The 14,123-nt window shown below is 37.8% G+C and overlaps 1 protein-coding gene across 4 annotated transcripts in view; it reads left to right on the top strand.

The window, feature by feature from the left end:
* The first annotated feature begins 2,197 nt into the window (after window positions 1-2,197).
* LOC114157182 (collagen alpha-1(VIII) chain-like) overlaps window positions 2,198-14,123 on the top strand; it is a 33,801-nt gene continuing 21,875 nt past the window's right edge. The window contains exons 1-4 of one of the 4 annotated variants that reach the window (XM_028038042.1): window positions 2,198-2,382; window positions 2,416-2,490; window positions 2,583-2,711; window positions 3,147-3,880. In XM_028038042.1, coding sequence (XP_027893843.1) covers window positions 2,244-2,382; window positions 2,416-2,490; window positions 2,583-2,711; window positions 3,147-3,427 — 624 coding nt within the window. In that variant the 5' untranslated portion in view covers window positions 2,198-2,243 and the 3' untranslated portion in view covers window positions 3,428-3,880. Of the gene's footprint in view, window positions 2,491-2,582; window positions 2,712-3,146; window positions 3,881-7,360; window positions 7,505-12,101; window positions 12,586-14,123 lie in introns of those variants that run through there. The other 3 variants (XM_028038041.1, XM_028038040.1, XM_028038038.1) reach the window with 3 other exon arrangements.

Below are 14,123 nucleotides of genomic sequence, written 5' to 3' on the forward strand. Positions count from 1 at the left end.
AGCATTGGACCATACAGAAGTTCAAATGCCAGAAATGAACCAAAAATGAATTTACAGCCACACTGAGGCTCAGCTCGGCTGCTGCCGCTGCTTTGGGGGATTCTGAGGTCAGTTTTTATCAGAAAGCGCAGGAGCACCGACTCAACACAAGGGGGAGCCAACTCCCCACTGATCGCGTATTCATGAAATAAACAGAAAATCTATCCACGGCTGAAAACCCCACCTGTCTAGAGCTGCCTTTGATTTATAATAACTGGGACATATGAAGCCCTTTGAGCTGCCTTGTTGCTGAAATGTCCTATGATAATTAACTAGTACAGAGTTATAGTTAACTAGACCTACAGTAACTAAATGACGAAAACTGAAGCTGAGAAAACATGTTTGTTTATTGAGACTCTTGAAGCTACAGCTGACAATAAATTAACAGCCGTTTGGGAGCCGAACTTCTCATAAGTAGCTCATTATGTTTCCTGTAGAGTAAGACGATATTCAAGCTACTCATACAATCACAAGTATTACAAACATTCATTAAATGCAGTATGAGGGGCTGCTCAAACCAAAGTAAAACTGTAGTTGTACTAGTGGTACGGTCTGAGACAGCACAGAAGATGTACAAAATTATGGAAAATGGAAAATTATGTCTGAGTTTTTGCTCTATATAAATTTTCACGTATCCAGGAAATTATTGTGTTATTTATCTATTCATTCACTCACTATAAATTGCATATTTTAACCACCTTGCTTCAGGCAGTGAGTAAATAAAACGGCCAAAGTCCAGAGAAAAGTATTTTGTCAAAAAGAAAGTCTGATTCCTTGGAAGAATAGAAAATCAATAGTTAGACATGTTGAAAATGTAAACACTGGAGCTCATCATCAGAGATGAATCTTAAAAAAAACAACAGAAAAATTAACAGCAGATGTTTGAACCGTTGCTCAAACAGCAGTTTGAAGAAAAAACATTTATATTTAAATGTGCTGAGGGTGTGAATACTTTTGGGCTACACCACACAGCCAGTGTTACTCAACTCATTTCCAGTCAGACTGCTTTATGACTTAAAGCAGTGGAAAATCTTTCAAAGGTGGATTCTGTCCAGATAACGGCAGATTAAAGTCCCACAATTGAGTAACTTGGTCAAACACGGCAAGTAGATCAGAAAAATAACCTTCAGTGAAACGGTGACTGTAAAAAAAACAAACAAAAAAAAACAACAGAGCTCCAGGAACAAAATTAAAATGTAATCAAATCATTTTACAGCCTCCACAAACGTGACAATAAAATTCACACTGCGGATTTCTGTTGTATGTTTGATACTTGATGGAGTTTGATTTTGTACAACAAGGCTGTAAAGGAGGTACATCTAAAAAAAATTAAATATGAGGTAAAAAAAAAGATTGTCATTTTAAAAAGTGAAACTCGTTTTAAAATATCACATTTCAAGCCTTTATTTGTTGTAATATTGATGAGTAATGTCTTGCAGACATAAAAATCCAGAATTAAATGAATAAGATTTTATTTTATTTTATTTTTTACATAAGATCAATGGGACATTTTAAACAGAAATGTTAAACGTTTGAATAGTATTATTGCTACAGACTGACTTCAGTGCCGATGAAACTTCTAGCTGAGTAAATAAGAGACAGACAGGAACATGGCTGTCTCTTCTACAGGTGTTGCTGTTTATTGTTCTATAATATTCCACCTCACTACACCAGTATTCATAAAACAATACCTGACAGAGATAAAAAAAAAAAAACAGCTTCTTGGCTTTAAATTTCCTGGTAATCAGACGGTGTCCAGACTTGGTAATATTGTTCAAAATGACTGACTTTGTTAATAAAACTTTTTAATAGCTAAACAAAGCAATATTATACTTGTTGTTATAAAACAGATGGGAATATTTTTATCTGCATGAATCTTTTTGAAATTAGGGGTGTGGTGATATAGTTTGATCCTTTTCTCTATTTTAAACTACATTCAATATTTCAATTATTGATTTAGATACAGAATTGTACTCATGATGATTGTTACTCGGCATGATATTTTCATGTGTATCTCTATGAAAACTTAGTGCCAACACTGATTTACAAAACAATTTCAACTCTGCAAAAGCACTGAAAAATAAACAGAGTATACACAACGTGGTTTTTCAGTAGTTAACCATTAACCAGATAACTTGAGGCTTTACAAAAACACCAAACAGCATCCAGTCAGTCAGTACTAGAGGCAGCGTAACAGAACCAGGATGACTTTCAGTGTGTGGTTGTTAGTGTGTTTCTGTGGTTTAACTTTGGGCCAGAATGTTTTCACTCAAACAGACGTCGCTACTGAAACCGGGTCATGCTTTCCTGACATGTGTAAGTTCCTCAAAGAGTTTGGAGCCATGAAAGCTAAACTAGAAGCTGTGGAAACAAATCTGAAAGAGAAAAGTGAAGCCTTGGAAACGAGGCAGACGGAGACTGAAAACCAGGTTCTAGAACTGAAGAAGAAAGGTAAAGTCTGCTTTTGGACATTTTAAAGACATATATTATTTTAAAAAAAGGGAAAGTTTACAGCTATATTTATACTTTTTTTTTTTATTTAGATGCAACCATCATAGCATTTAGTGCTGCAACTGGTGGCAGTGGACACATTGGACCCTTCGACACAGACACAACCTTGATCTACAGAAAACTAATAATCAATGTGGGCAATGCCTACAATCAGCACACAGGTGGGTCATTCTATTATTAACAATATTTATTGTTACACAGAAAAGAGGGCTCTAGCCCTTGTTTTTTGTGCCAGCCTATGTGTCAGATGTGACGGATGCGCTTGATGCATCAAACGCTCCAAAATCTTCAAATCGCGCCGCGCTAGAAGCTTAAAATGCGCCGTGATGAACCGTGAGGTGCCTCCACATAAACCGGACACGTCTGATGCTGAAAGCGCATTTGATGTGAACGCACTATTAAGACTGAGAGTAAGAGCATATCCAAAGCTAATGCTAGCCTATCTGTGGTAATGGACAGCAATCCATTTGGTCAACAGCCTATGCATGCTAGTCAGCAGCCTCTCCAAAGTCAACGCAAATGAGTAACCTCCTTAAATAAAAAGACTGAATCGTGTTTTATAATATTTATTAAACCTAAATCTTGTTTTTCCCCAGGTATCTTCTCTGCACCAGTTCCAGGCATATACTACTTCACCTACTTTTATCATGCCGGAGGATCACAAGTTGTCAATCTATCCCTGATGAAGAACAATGAGGAAGTTGTGACAACCTATGACCACAAAACATCACATGATGTGGCTGATAATGGAGGCAATGCAGCTTTGCTGCAACTGCAACAAGGAGACCAAGTGTACATGCGGATGCATGCAAACAGTCACATCTGGCAGAACGACCACATCACCACCTTCAGTGGTGTTCTTCTGCGTCCACTCTGAAATAAACTATATATGCTACGCTACTATGCGCTTAACGTATAAGCTTTTTAATAAATTTCTTGTCTCCAAACTAAATTTACTATGTTAACAGCCCTCGAGTCATTTATTGTGTAAGCACAAGTGGAATGAATCCAGAATTCAAACTGTACCCGATGAAGAATGACCTTGAAATAATTTCTGCAATAAACCACTAATGTTTACAATTTTTCTTTACCTCTGACTTTCCGTCACAATTCAGACATTTTAAAAAACGGTTGAGAAAACAGAAGAATGTCTACAGGACATTTTATTAGCAGATTATGTGAATGGATCTGACTGTACTTATATATGTTGTTTTTGCAACAACAAAAGGCCTAAATCAATGTATGGTTTCTCTTAAATGACCGAATTATTCACTGATAAAAATCTTTATGCCTCTCAAGACTTTGTAATTAAACACATTCTGCAGAACAAGCCTGTTTGGATCTCATTTGTACTTGGTTTAAAGCAGGCATGTCCAAAGTCCGGCCCGGGGGCCAATCACGGCCCGCGGCCAGATTTCATACGGCCCGCAGCTTTGGTCTTATAATGTATTATTTATGGCCCGCCTGCACCGTGAAACAGAATAAATAAATCATAAAACTTGAAACTGTAATTCCTCCTTTCACCAAATGGTGGCAGCACCACTTTAATACTATCAGTCTCTGCCTCCGTGCAGCGAACCGCTCTCCACTCATTTCTGCCATGGCCACTGCAAAGAAAACAAGTTTACAGTGAGGGCCGCCGCTTTCAAGAGAGATGGGAATTATAATACTTCTTCACTGAAAATCAAGGCAATTGTGCTTGTCTAATTTGTAATGAGATGGTTGCCTTGTTTAAGGATTTCAACGTAAAGAGACACTACCAGACTAAACATGCTAACACATACAACAAGCTAACAGGAAGTGACCGTGCTGAAAAAGTGAAGCAGCTCCAAGCTGCACTGGCATCACAACAACGATTCTTCACGCGGGCCTGTGAGTCAAAAGAAAATACCACCAAAGCTACGATGTTAATTTTAATAGCTAAACATGGCAAACCTTTTACTGAAGGTACATTTATCAAAGACTGTGTTATGAAAATGGTGGAGAACATTTTCCCTGAGAAGAAGCAAGAATTTGAGAAAAATGTTTGCCTGGCAGTAACAGTGTGGCACTGAGAGTTGAGGACATGAAACTGAGTGTTTTGAACGGCAACGTCTGTCACTATCAGCAGTGAAAAGCCAAAAGAACATTTATGGCACTTATTTTTATTAAACTCTTGAGTAAGATTTGGTTATTACTGTTGATGTTATGAACCTGTAGATGTGACAAACTATTACTTTCTGAAAGATATTGTAAATGACGAGCAAAATTCACTTGTTTTAAGATTTAATAATAACAGACAACTTTGCATTACTTATAACTCCTGTTTAAAATGTTCTTGAGGCAAAGATATTTTAAACTCATGTAAATTTAAGGTATTTTATACAGTTTGTTCAATGTTATCTGACTCTCCAGATATGAATCAAAGGCAGAATTTGGGTTTTTATAGTTATTCTCATCTGCCTGAGTGGCTTATATTTGGTTATTTTGTCATTTGAAAAATAAAGATAATTGTGACAATGAAAATTGTTTTATAACGGTGTGTATTTGCATGAAACTTTTGTAGTTAAAAAATGTCCGAACAAACTATTGGCCCCCAGGCATCTTCACTTTATCAAATCTGGCCCTCATTGCAAAAAGTTTGGACACCCCTGGTTTAAAGTGTGGGGCGCGCCCCCTGCGGGGGGCACAGTGCCATTGCAGGGGGGGCGCGGGAATCGGTATAGATGAATAATAATAAAAAAACAGTTACACAAAAGTGTTTCACTGTAAAGATGGTTTGTAGTTTGTGTTGTTGCAACCTGAAGTGTGAAATAAACTTCAGTGGAGTTGGAAAACAAAATGTGTGTATCGGTTTATGTCTGGTTGAACGATGTGTTGATTTGTTTTTTCTTTTTTGGAGGGGATTTTATTGTTATCCATAGGGAGGCCCAGAAAATCTTTGGGAACCACTGGTTTAAAGTCAAGTGTGTTTGATGAACATAAATATCGAGTCTGAACAGTTTTCTTGCATGTGTATTCATGAAGTAGAATTTTGATTGAACCATACAAAAAAAACCCCATCTCCAGCAGGAGGCGCTGTTGTTAAAGAAGAAAGTTCATTGCTTCCTCCTGAACATGCTGTCCTGATGTCCAACACCTAAAATTCAGTATTTTGCAAAGAGGAAACTGAAAATATAAAACACACAACAGAGAAACATAAAGCTCATCTTTTTCCACTAATCGCAGACGATCTCCGTCATTCCAGGCTGTCCACTAAACTTTACCACAAATGGCCCCTGGGCCACACTTTGCCTACTACATAATACATATTTAATAGTTTTTTTAATAGCTACTTCTTTTACATAGTTTCATGATAGTTTTAGAGATGCCTGACTTGTCTTCCTTTTTTAATGTTACTTTTAAATACAAGTCTCTCTAGGAACATTTTGTATTTCCAAGATGTCTAACTGTGGACTTCAATCTGTCAATAAAGTTTGAGTTGAATTAAATTAAATACAATTGTACTGAAAGTGTTGTGATAGAAAACATCAATAATAAAATGTCTAAAGCATTAAGTGGTGTGAGGTGCTGTCAATGATAATTTCACACACAGTCTCGCTACGACTCATCATCTCAGTCCAACGCTCCAACAAACTCTTGTAAATGGCATCATATAGAAGCATGGTGGTTAAGACATCCTGAAGAGGGACTTTTTTAAATGCTAGGACATTGTTAGAATCAGACAGGCGTTGTCAGAAATGTCTCATCTGGTTCCAATAACGAGGTTGTTGCTCAGTGGTCCAAAGTTTTCTTTTCACATGAAAATGTTTCCTGATGTTTGTTCCAGCTGGAATTTGAACTTTTCTCTTGTGATGCCAAATGTATCAAGACCCGATTCAATGACCATGATGTTACTGGACATGTTGACCGGAGCCCCATGGAGAATCTAAGGTGTTGTGTCTGGAGCAGGAGTCCTCCAGACACATCTGAATTCAATATCTGAATCACCTCCGCAGTAAAACGTCGAGTTCTCCAGAGTCCTGCTAATATCTCATTATTTGAAGATGAGAGAAACCAGACCCCAACAATACAGATATGAAGGCCAACATCTAATACTTAACTGGCCTAGATTTTTTGCAGATTTTTGAAAAAAAAAAATTATGTGAATCCTCAAAGCTAGAAAAACTTCTTTGCCTTGTGACCAGCTGATAGAAAAAGTGGTAATTTATGCTATTACATGAGGCACACTATCCTCTATTAAAATTTTAAGTCATGTTCAATATTTTAAATAATTTTAATGTTAAATAATGTTTTCTTCAATAGTTTCCAAATCGTGTGCCCCATTAACTCAAAATCAGTGTGAAATTGTTCTTCTAGACTGTGTAGATGAAGCACAATTATCTTTATTACATTTTGACCCCTTTTTTTATTTTTAACTAATTTTGTATTTAAAAAAATATTTTAAAAAATGGTTTGTACCATTTTTTAAGATACAAGATGTATGATACAAATGTGTTGTTCCACTAAAATGTGTTTTTCTAATTTATGACAGTTAAGTTACATGTCACTTAAACACAGTAGGAAAAAAGCAAGCAACTATGTTATTTTGTCAGATGTTTTTTGAGAATAGCTCAAAATGTACTAAAATGTTGCATATCATGATATATATTATTTTTGTGATATGAAAAAGTCCATATCATGATTCATGATGTTTTTCCACTTTACCCAGCACTATTTCAGTATGTAATATAAAATTAGGAGCTTAATTTATGTTTTTAGAACATGGTTCAATATTAAGTCAGAGTTTTTGACAAGGTAGCAGAATTTATTTAACTCAATGTTTCCACAGGTATCTTTGTTGCACCTGTTAGAGGCATATACTACTTCTCCTTCTTCTATCATTTTGTTGGAAGACATCAAGTGGTTCTGCGCCTCATGAAGAACAATGAAAGTCTTCTGGAGAGCTCTGGTCACATGACAATGAATGACGGGGTTAATAATGGAGGCAATGCTGGCTTGGTGGAGCTGCAGCAGGGAGACCAGGTCTACGTCCAGCTGGTTGAAAACACACATATTTGGGGAGGTAGTCACGGAACTACTTTTAGTGGCTATCTTCTGCATCAAGTCTGAAAAAACATTGATGTGATCATTTGAATGACTTAAAACTACTGACCAGACACTGGCCGTGGTTAGTGTTTTTCAATTTGATTTGCTAATCCGTTGCAGATTATAATTAAATTGAATTAAAATGATCCATCCAGCAAAACTTACATGAGCATTACATGAACGTCACTCTGAGACATCAGTGACTTTGCAGAAAAGAGTTTTGCTAACAAAAGCACCAATGGTATAAAAAGTAGAAAAGGAAATGTATGTTTATGCAACAAGTCATTCAGAAAAGCATAAAAATGTTTGAATTGATGCAATTCCAGATTTTTCAGAATTGTACAATTATAAATATGAATATCTGAGGGGACATTATGATTTCCATGGTGTGTTTTAATCTGTGTATAATGTAACCCTGTCCGTGTGAGACGACACCTTGCTGTTCCTTAGACTCTGCGTTGTGTTTTCTTTAATGGTGGTTGTCAGAAGGAAAATTGAGGCAGAAATCGGACACACACGGCGGTTGAGATCGTGGTTCAGACCGTTTATTCGGACCAACCAACAGCGCAGCGGCTTCGCCTTCAGAATTCACAGCAAATACTGCGTGTCAATATAAGCCTCATTAACGCAGTTATTATTTTTTGTTTAACAGATTCAGCATATATTTAAAAAAAGAAGAAAAAGACAAAACGATACAAAACTAACAACGTTTGTAGTAACATTCGGCTACATTGAGGAGCTGGCGGTCAGCATTGCTTACCTTCAGAATTCACAGCAAATACTGAGCGTTGTTCTGCCAGCGCACCGTAACAGACGCCAAGTACGGTGTTCTTCAACGGACACACTTTACCAACTTCCACAACTCAAAGAACAAATCTAGCATTTTGGTAGCATCCGCTGACATATTTAAGCCACTGCCCTACATATAAATGAATTTAAGTCTGTCAATAAAGCTTGAATTGATCTGAACAGAAATTACAATCATAGTCAATAAAAGAATTTACTTTTCATGTGATTTTTATTTATTGATGGAAAAGCTTTAGCAAGCCAACCTGAACCAACTAGAAAATGAATAGATGAAAATTTAGATCCATATCAGGTTCTACCCACATTGGAGTCATTAGTTACCAATAATCACTGTCTTTATCTGGCAATGACATTTACGTCACTGTTGATAATTAGGTACTGATGTTCCTCCGTACAAATATCTCAGTGCCAGTGGGGGAATACATGCGAGTTTGTGTTTGGTTTCTACAGAGATAAATAAAACCTGCAATGACTTTTTAAATCCAGAAGATGTCACTGCAAATCATGTAGTTTCAACACAGAGTCGAGACAGTTTGGGAAATGTGCCACACACCCAATAAGGCCCATCAATACTCCTAGGCATTTAAAAAAGCAAAGGTCAAGCACCGACAGTATTACTCACAGGGCCGTGCAGAGACCTTTGGAGGGGCAGGGGCTCAAAGTTAAAAAAGGGCACTTGAACAAGATCTTAAAACACAGTTCAACAACATAGCAACAACCGATATTAATCAAGAATCTAATTGGATCCTACTATATCGTTCCCATCATGTGGGGACAATGCAAAGCAAATCTAGTCTAAATTTTCCCCAACATGTATAAAGTTTCTGTTTCTGCTGCTGACAGTCCTGGAGGGCTGAGCTGATCTGAGACTGTAGCTGTTAAACAGACCAGAGGAGGGAAGGTCAAAGGTTATGAAGTTATGAAATAATGTTACCATGGCTACAATATGGTGTAATTGTCAGGATCTGTGTGTTTCTGTGTTTATTTAGAGTTTCCTGTGTCTTTGAGTCTCCGTGTTGTCCTGTCTCCCCCTTGATTGTTCCCAGGTGTGTCTCGTTTCTGTGATTACCCTCCCATGTATTTAATGCCACCTGTGTGTCTGCGTCTCTGTCGGGTCCTTGTCTACCAACAGTCAGTCATTTGTTTTTTCATTCATGTCCATTCGTGTACCTTTGCTACCAGTGCTAAGCTTTGTTTTCCCGCTCTGCTGTGCTGACAGGGTTTTGGACTGTTGGGAACATTCAGACATTATCATCATTAAACTCCGTTTTTTCACTTAAACCTGCATCCTCAGCATCTGCCTCTCCACCTCACCCCACACCTCATGACAGTAATCATTGTGTTTGTTCACAAATACATCACAGCAAACAACCAATAATCAGTGATTGATTTTAAACTCGGCCAATAAACCTGGTCTCCCTCTCACAGATTCACCTTATCTATATTTAAACATGTTAGTGATGCTGAGGATCTTAGTAGGGCGGGTTCAGAGGATGAGGGGCCAGATTAGTTTATTTTTGCTAAATTATTATATTCAGCTAAATATTATTGCTGAGGGGCACAAACAGGCCTTCTGACATACAGATTTAAAAAAAATTTGGAAAAAAAATTTCTGGAAAAAAAACAAACTCAAAAATGGCACTAGGGCATCAAGGATAAAACGAACAGGGGCTCAAGGCCCCTTTGCCTCCCCCCCCTGCACCTGCCTGATGTCTCACTCCCAATGAACCCACACAGCTGAGAAACTCTAGTAAACGATGTCCGTGTCTCTGAACTACACAATGGTCAAAACTATCCATCAATGAGATTGAGCAGCCACCTAGTGGTGAAAAATGAAAACTACATACTAAACACCTTGTTAAAAGAAAACTAAATTATAAAGCAAATGTTTAATTGTCTTTTGTACTCTTGTAATTCCACAGAAGATATATTCTTAAAGGTCCTATGGATCATGTAGATTTTGGTTTAGAAATTTTGGACAGACCTTTTGGTCAGCAGAGATTTTCTCCTTACATGAAGACCATTTCAAATGTCAACTTAATAAAATCAAACCTGCATTACTTTAGATGTAGTTCAAAGTTCTCTTGTGACATCCTGTCCATTTTTCAGTGAGATGATGATAATGGAGTCAATTGTTTGTTTTTTTTTTTGCACCAGTCGCAGACAACAATAGCTTTCATTGTAAAATGTTATAATAATACTGGCATAACTTCATTTGGTTTAACTTTGAGATCAATTCTAGTCAGATTCTGTGTTCGTGTCATTTAGTGTTGCACTGCCAAAGTGTGTGTATTTTGTTTTAAGAGAAGGTGGATGTAATATCTGGCACACGCAGATGTGCATGCCGACATATGTGACGTTACAGTTGCACATTTGTTGTTCTGCAGTCAAAAGATAAACTAGAGATGGAGGCACAACGTCGTCTCTCTGATTTATTGACTTTATCAGCTACAATGAGCCAAAAGACATTACATTAACTATGACCTAGTTCTGTTTGTCTTATCAGGATTATTGTTTATGACAAACGTCAACTGACCTCAATAGAAGAGAATCGAGGAAAGATGGTAAGTAGAAGATTGTGTATCTTAGTGGTGTTGACTACAGCATGGATTCCCAGGGGATGACTTATCTATAGATAGATAAAGATATGGTAGAGCCAAAATCAAAGGAGCACAATAGAAAATATCAACACTTTGATACTGTAGCTTCAGCTGTATGTCAAGCTTGGCTGCATTTTATATGTTTATTGGTCAGCTGTTAATTTTTAACTGTGTATTTTGAGCATTTAATCTCGTTATACAGCTGATTGGTTCACTGGAAGTGTCATAAGAATAACTGTATTGTTGTTGAAACAGATTTTAACTTAACTATTTACATGAGCATCTCTACGTCTGCCAACTCTGTTAGTGCCAACGTTGATTTTCAAGAAATATTTCACCATCGCAAAAGCACTGATAAAGTAAACGGAGAATTCACAGCATGTTTTCCCAACAGTTAATCATTAATCCTGAAGCTTTATAAAAGCAGCAAACAGGATCAAGTCAATTAGAATAATAGAGGCAGCGTAACAGAACCAGGATGACTTTCAGTGTGTGGTTGTTAGTGTGTTAGACTGAAGTTAATTATTAACAATATCTATTGTTAAACAAATAAGAGGGTTTCCTGTTAACTTTATAACAATATAAAAAAACAAAAACATGCAATTCAATCTGATTAAAAGAGACAAATGTATAAAGCTACCTGCGTGTCTGACGTGTCAAAGTGGCTCTAGCCCTTGTTTTCTGTTGCCAGTCTATTTGTCATACGTGACGGATGCGCTTGATGCATCAAACGCTCCAAAATCTTCAAATCGCGCCGCGCTAGAAGTTCAAAATGCACCGTGACGAACCGTGACTCACGTTTATGTGAGTCACCACATAAACTTTGAATGTAAACCGGACATGCCTGATGCTGAAAGCGCATTTGATGTGAACGCACTATTAAGACTGAGACTAAGAGCATATCCAAGGCTAATACTAGCCTACCTGTGCTAATGGACAGCAATCCATTTGGTCAACAGCCTAGGCATGCTAGTCAGCAGCCTCTCCAAAGTCAATGCAAATGAGTAACCTCCTTAAATAAAAAGACTGAATTGTGTTTTATAATATTTATTAAACCTAAATCTTGTTTTTCCCCAGGTATCTTCTCTGCACCAGTTCCAGGCATATACTATTTCACCTTCTTTTATCATGCTGTTGGAACACAAGTTGTCAATCTATCCCTGATGAAGAACAACGAGAAAGTTGTGACAACCTATGACCACAAAACATCACATGATGTGGCTGATAATGGAGGCAATGCAGCTTTGCTGCAACTGCAACAAGGAGACCAAGTGTACATGCGGATGCATGCAAACAGTCATATTTGGCAGAATGATTACATCACCACTTTCAGTGGTGTTCTTCTGCGTCCACTCTGAAATAAACTATATATGCTACGCTACTATGCGCTTAACGTATAAGCTTCTTAATAAATTTCTTGTCTCCAAACTAAATTTACTATGTTAACAGCCCTCGAGTCATTTATTGTGTAAGCACAAGTGGGAATGAATCCAGAATTCAAATTGTACCCGATGAAGAATGACCTTGAAATAATTTCTGCAATAAACCACTAATGTTTACAGGCACGTGCAGAGGAGGGGGCGAGGGGGCCTTGAGCCCCTGCCCTTTTTATCCTTGATGCCCCTATTGCCTTTTTTGAGTTTTTTTTTTTTCAAAAAATTTTTATTTTTATTTTTTATTTTTAATCTGTATGTCAGAAGGCCTGTTTGTGCCCCTCAGCAATAATAGTAAAAATAAACTAGTCTTTCTGCCCTCAGTCTATTAATGACTCTCAGAGCCTCCATGTTGTTCAGACTCCGGGTCCATGGTGAGGAGGAGGAGGCAGGTCTGTGTCCTCTATCAAATTATGGGCAAGAATATTTTTTCATACATGGTTTGTGAATAAAAACGTAGGTCTGATGTTAGAAAAACTGTTTCTATTTATATTTTTATTATCGTCCTTGCAATAGCAGTAAAAAACCCGCCTCACCCCTAAACACAGAAATGCTGCAGATCCAGAGAAACTTGTGAGTTTAACTTCATCATTCTGCTAAAGGCCCGGTTCACTACAGGCAGCTTGAGTCGGTCCACCGACAGATAGAAAGAATATCTGTCTTTATATCAGACATCCTGATATAAGACACGGTACCGACTGTCACCGCGAGTCGCGACGCAGATCAAAGCCCCGGTACCACCTGGTACCACCTGGTACCACCTGGTCTCTGTTCGCTCTGCTTCTCCTTAACGTTTCTACCAGGCGGTTTAAAGCCGTTGCTGACTGGATCTGGGCTGGAGGTTCACGGCTGTAAATAGAAGTTATTGCAGAACCTCAAGTGTTAAAGGAAGATTCGGCCCATTTAGAGTCACAAAATAAACATCAGAGAAAATATTGTAGCAATAATCAGAACCGCAGCAAAAAGCCAAACATGAGACAATGAAATGAATCAAAATGTCTCCAAAGCATCGGGGGACTGACAGGGGCCACCGGAGGATTCCAGGTAGATTCCAGGTAGATTCCAGGTAGATTCCAGGTAGATTCCAGAGATTTGCGTTGCAGCAGCTGTTCCTCCAGGGCCGGCCCAAGGTAATATGGGGCCTTAGACAGAACCCCCCTCCACCCCCTGAAACCCGTCCTACTAAGAACATCAGCATCACTAACATGTTTAAATATCGATCAGGTGAATCTGTGACAGGGAGACCAGGTTTATTGGCTCAGTTTAAAATCAACCACTGATTATTGGTTATTTGCTGTAATGTATTTGTGAACAAACCCAATTCAAACTCAAAGATTACATCATATTGTAGCCATGGTAACACAACAATAAAACTATCAAGATGATTCTTTAAACTTTTACAAAGTAAACGTTCTAATTAAATCCTAAATGTACTATTTATGCATTAAATAAAATTTAATAACATTGTTATTCTCTATAAATGATGCTACAGGTTTAGATCTATGATCTGTGTTACAATTAAACCATTTCTAGGGGCCCGTGAATGTCTGGAGGCCCCTGAATGTCTGAATGGCCCCACCACCACCAGCTACTCAGTTTTCTTTGCCTTGATATGTCATGAAGTGACATATCAGTGAGGCAGACGCAGCGGACCCAGGTACGATGA

The sequence above is a fragment of the Xiphophorus couchianus genome, chromosome 14 (assembly GCF_001444195.1).
Source record: "Xiphophorus couchianus chromosome 14, X_couchianus-1.0, whole genome shotgun sequence".
In the NCBI taxonomy this organism is placed as follows: domain Eukaryota; kingdom Metazoa; phylum Chordata; class Actinopteri; order Cyprinodontiformes; family Poeciliidae; genus Xiphophorus; species Xiphophorus couchianus.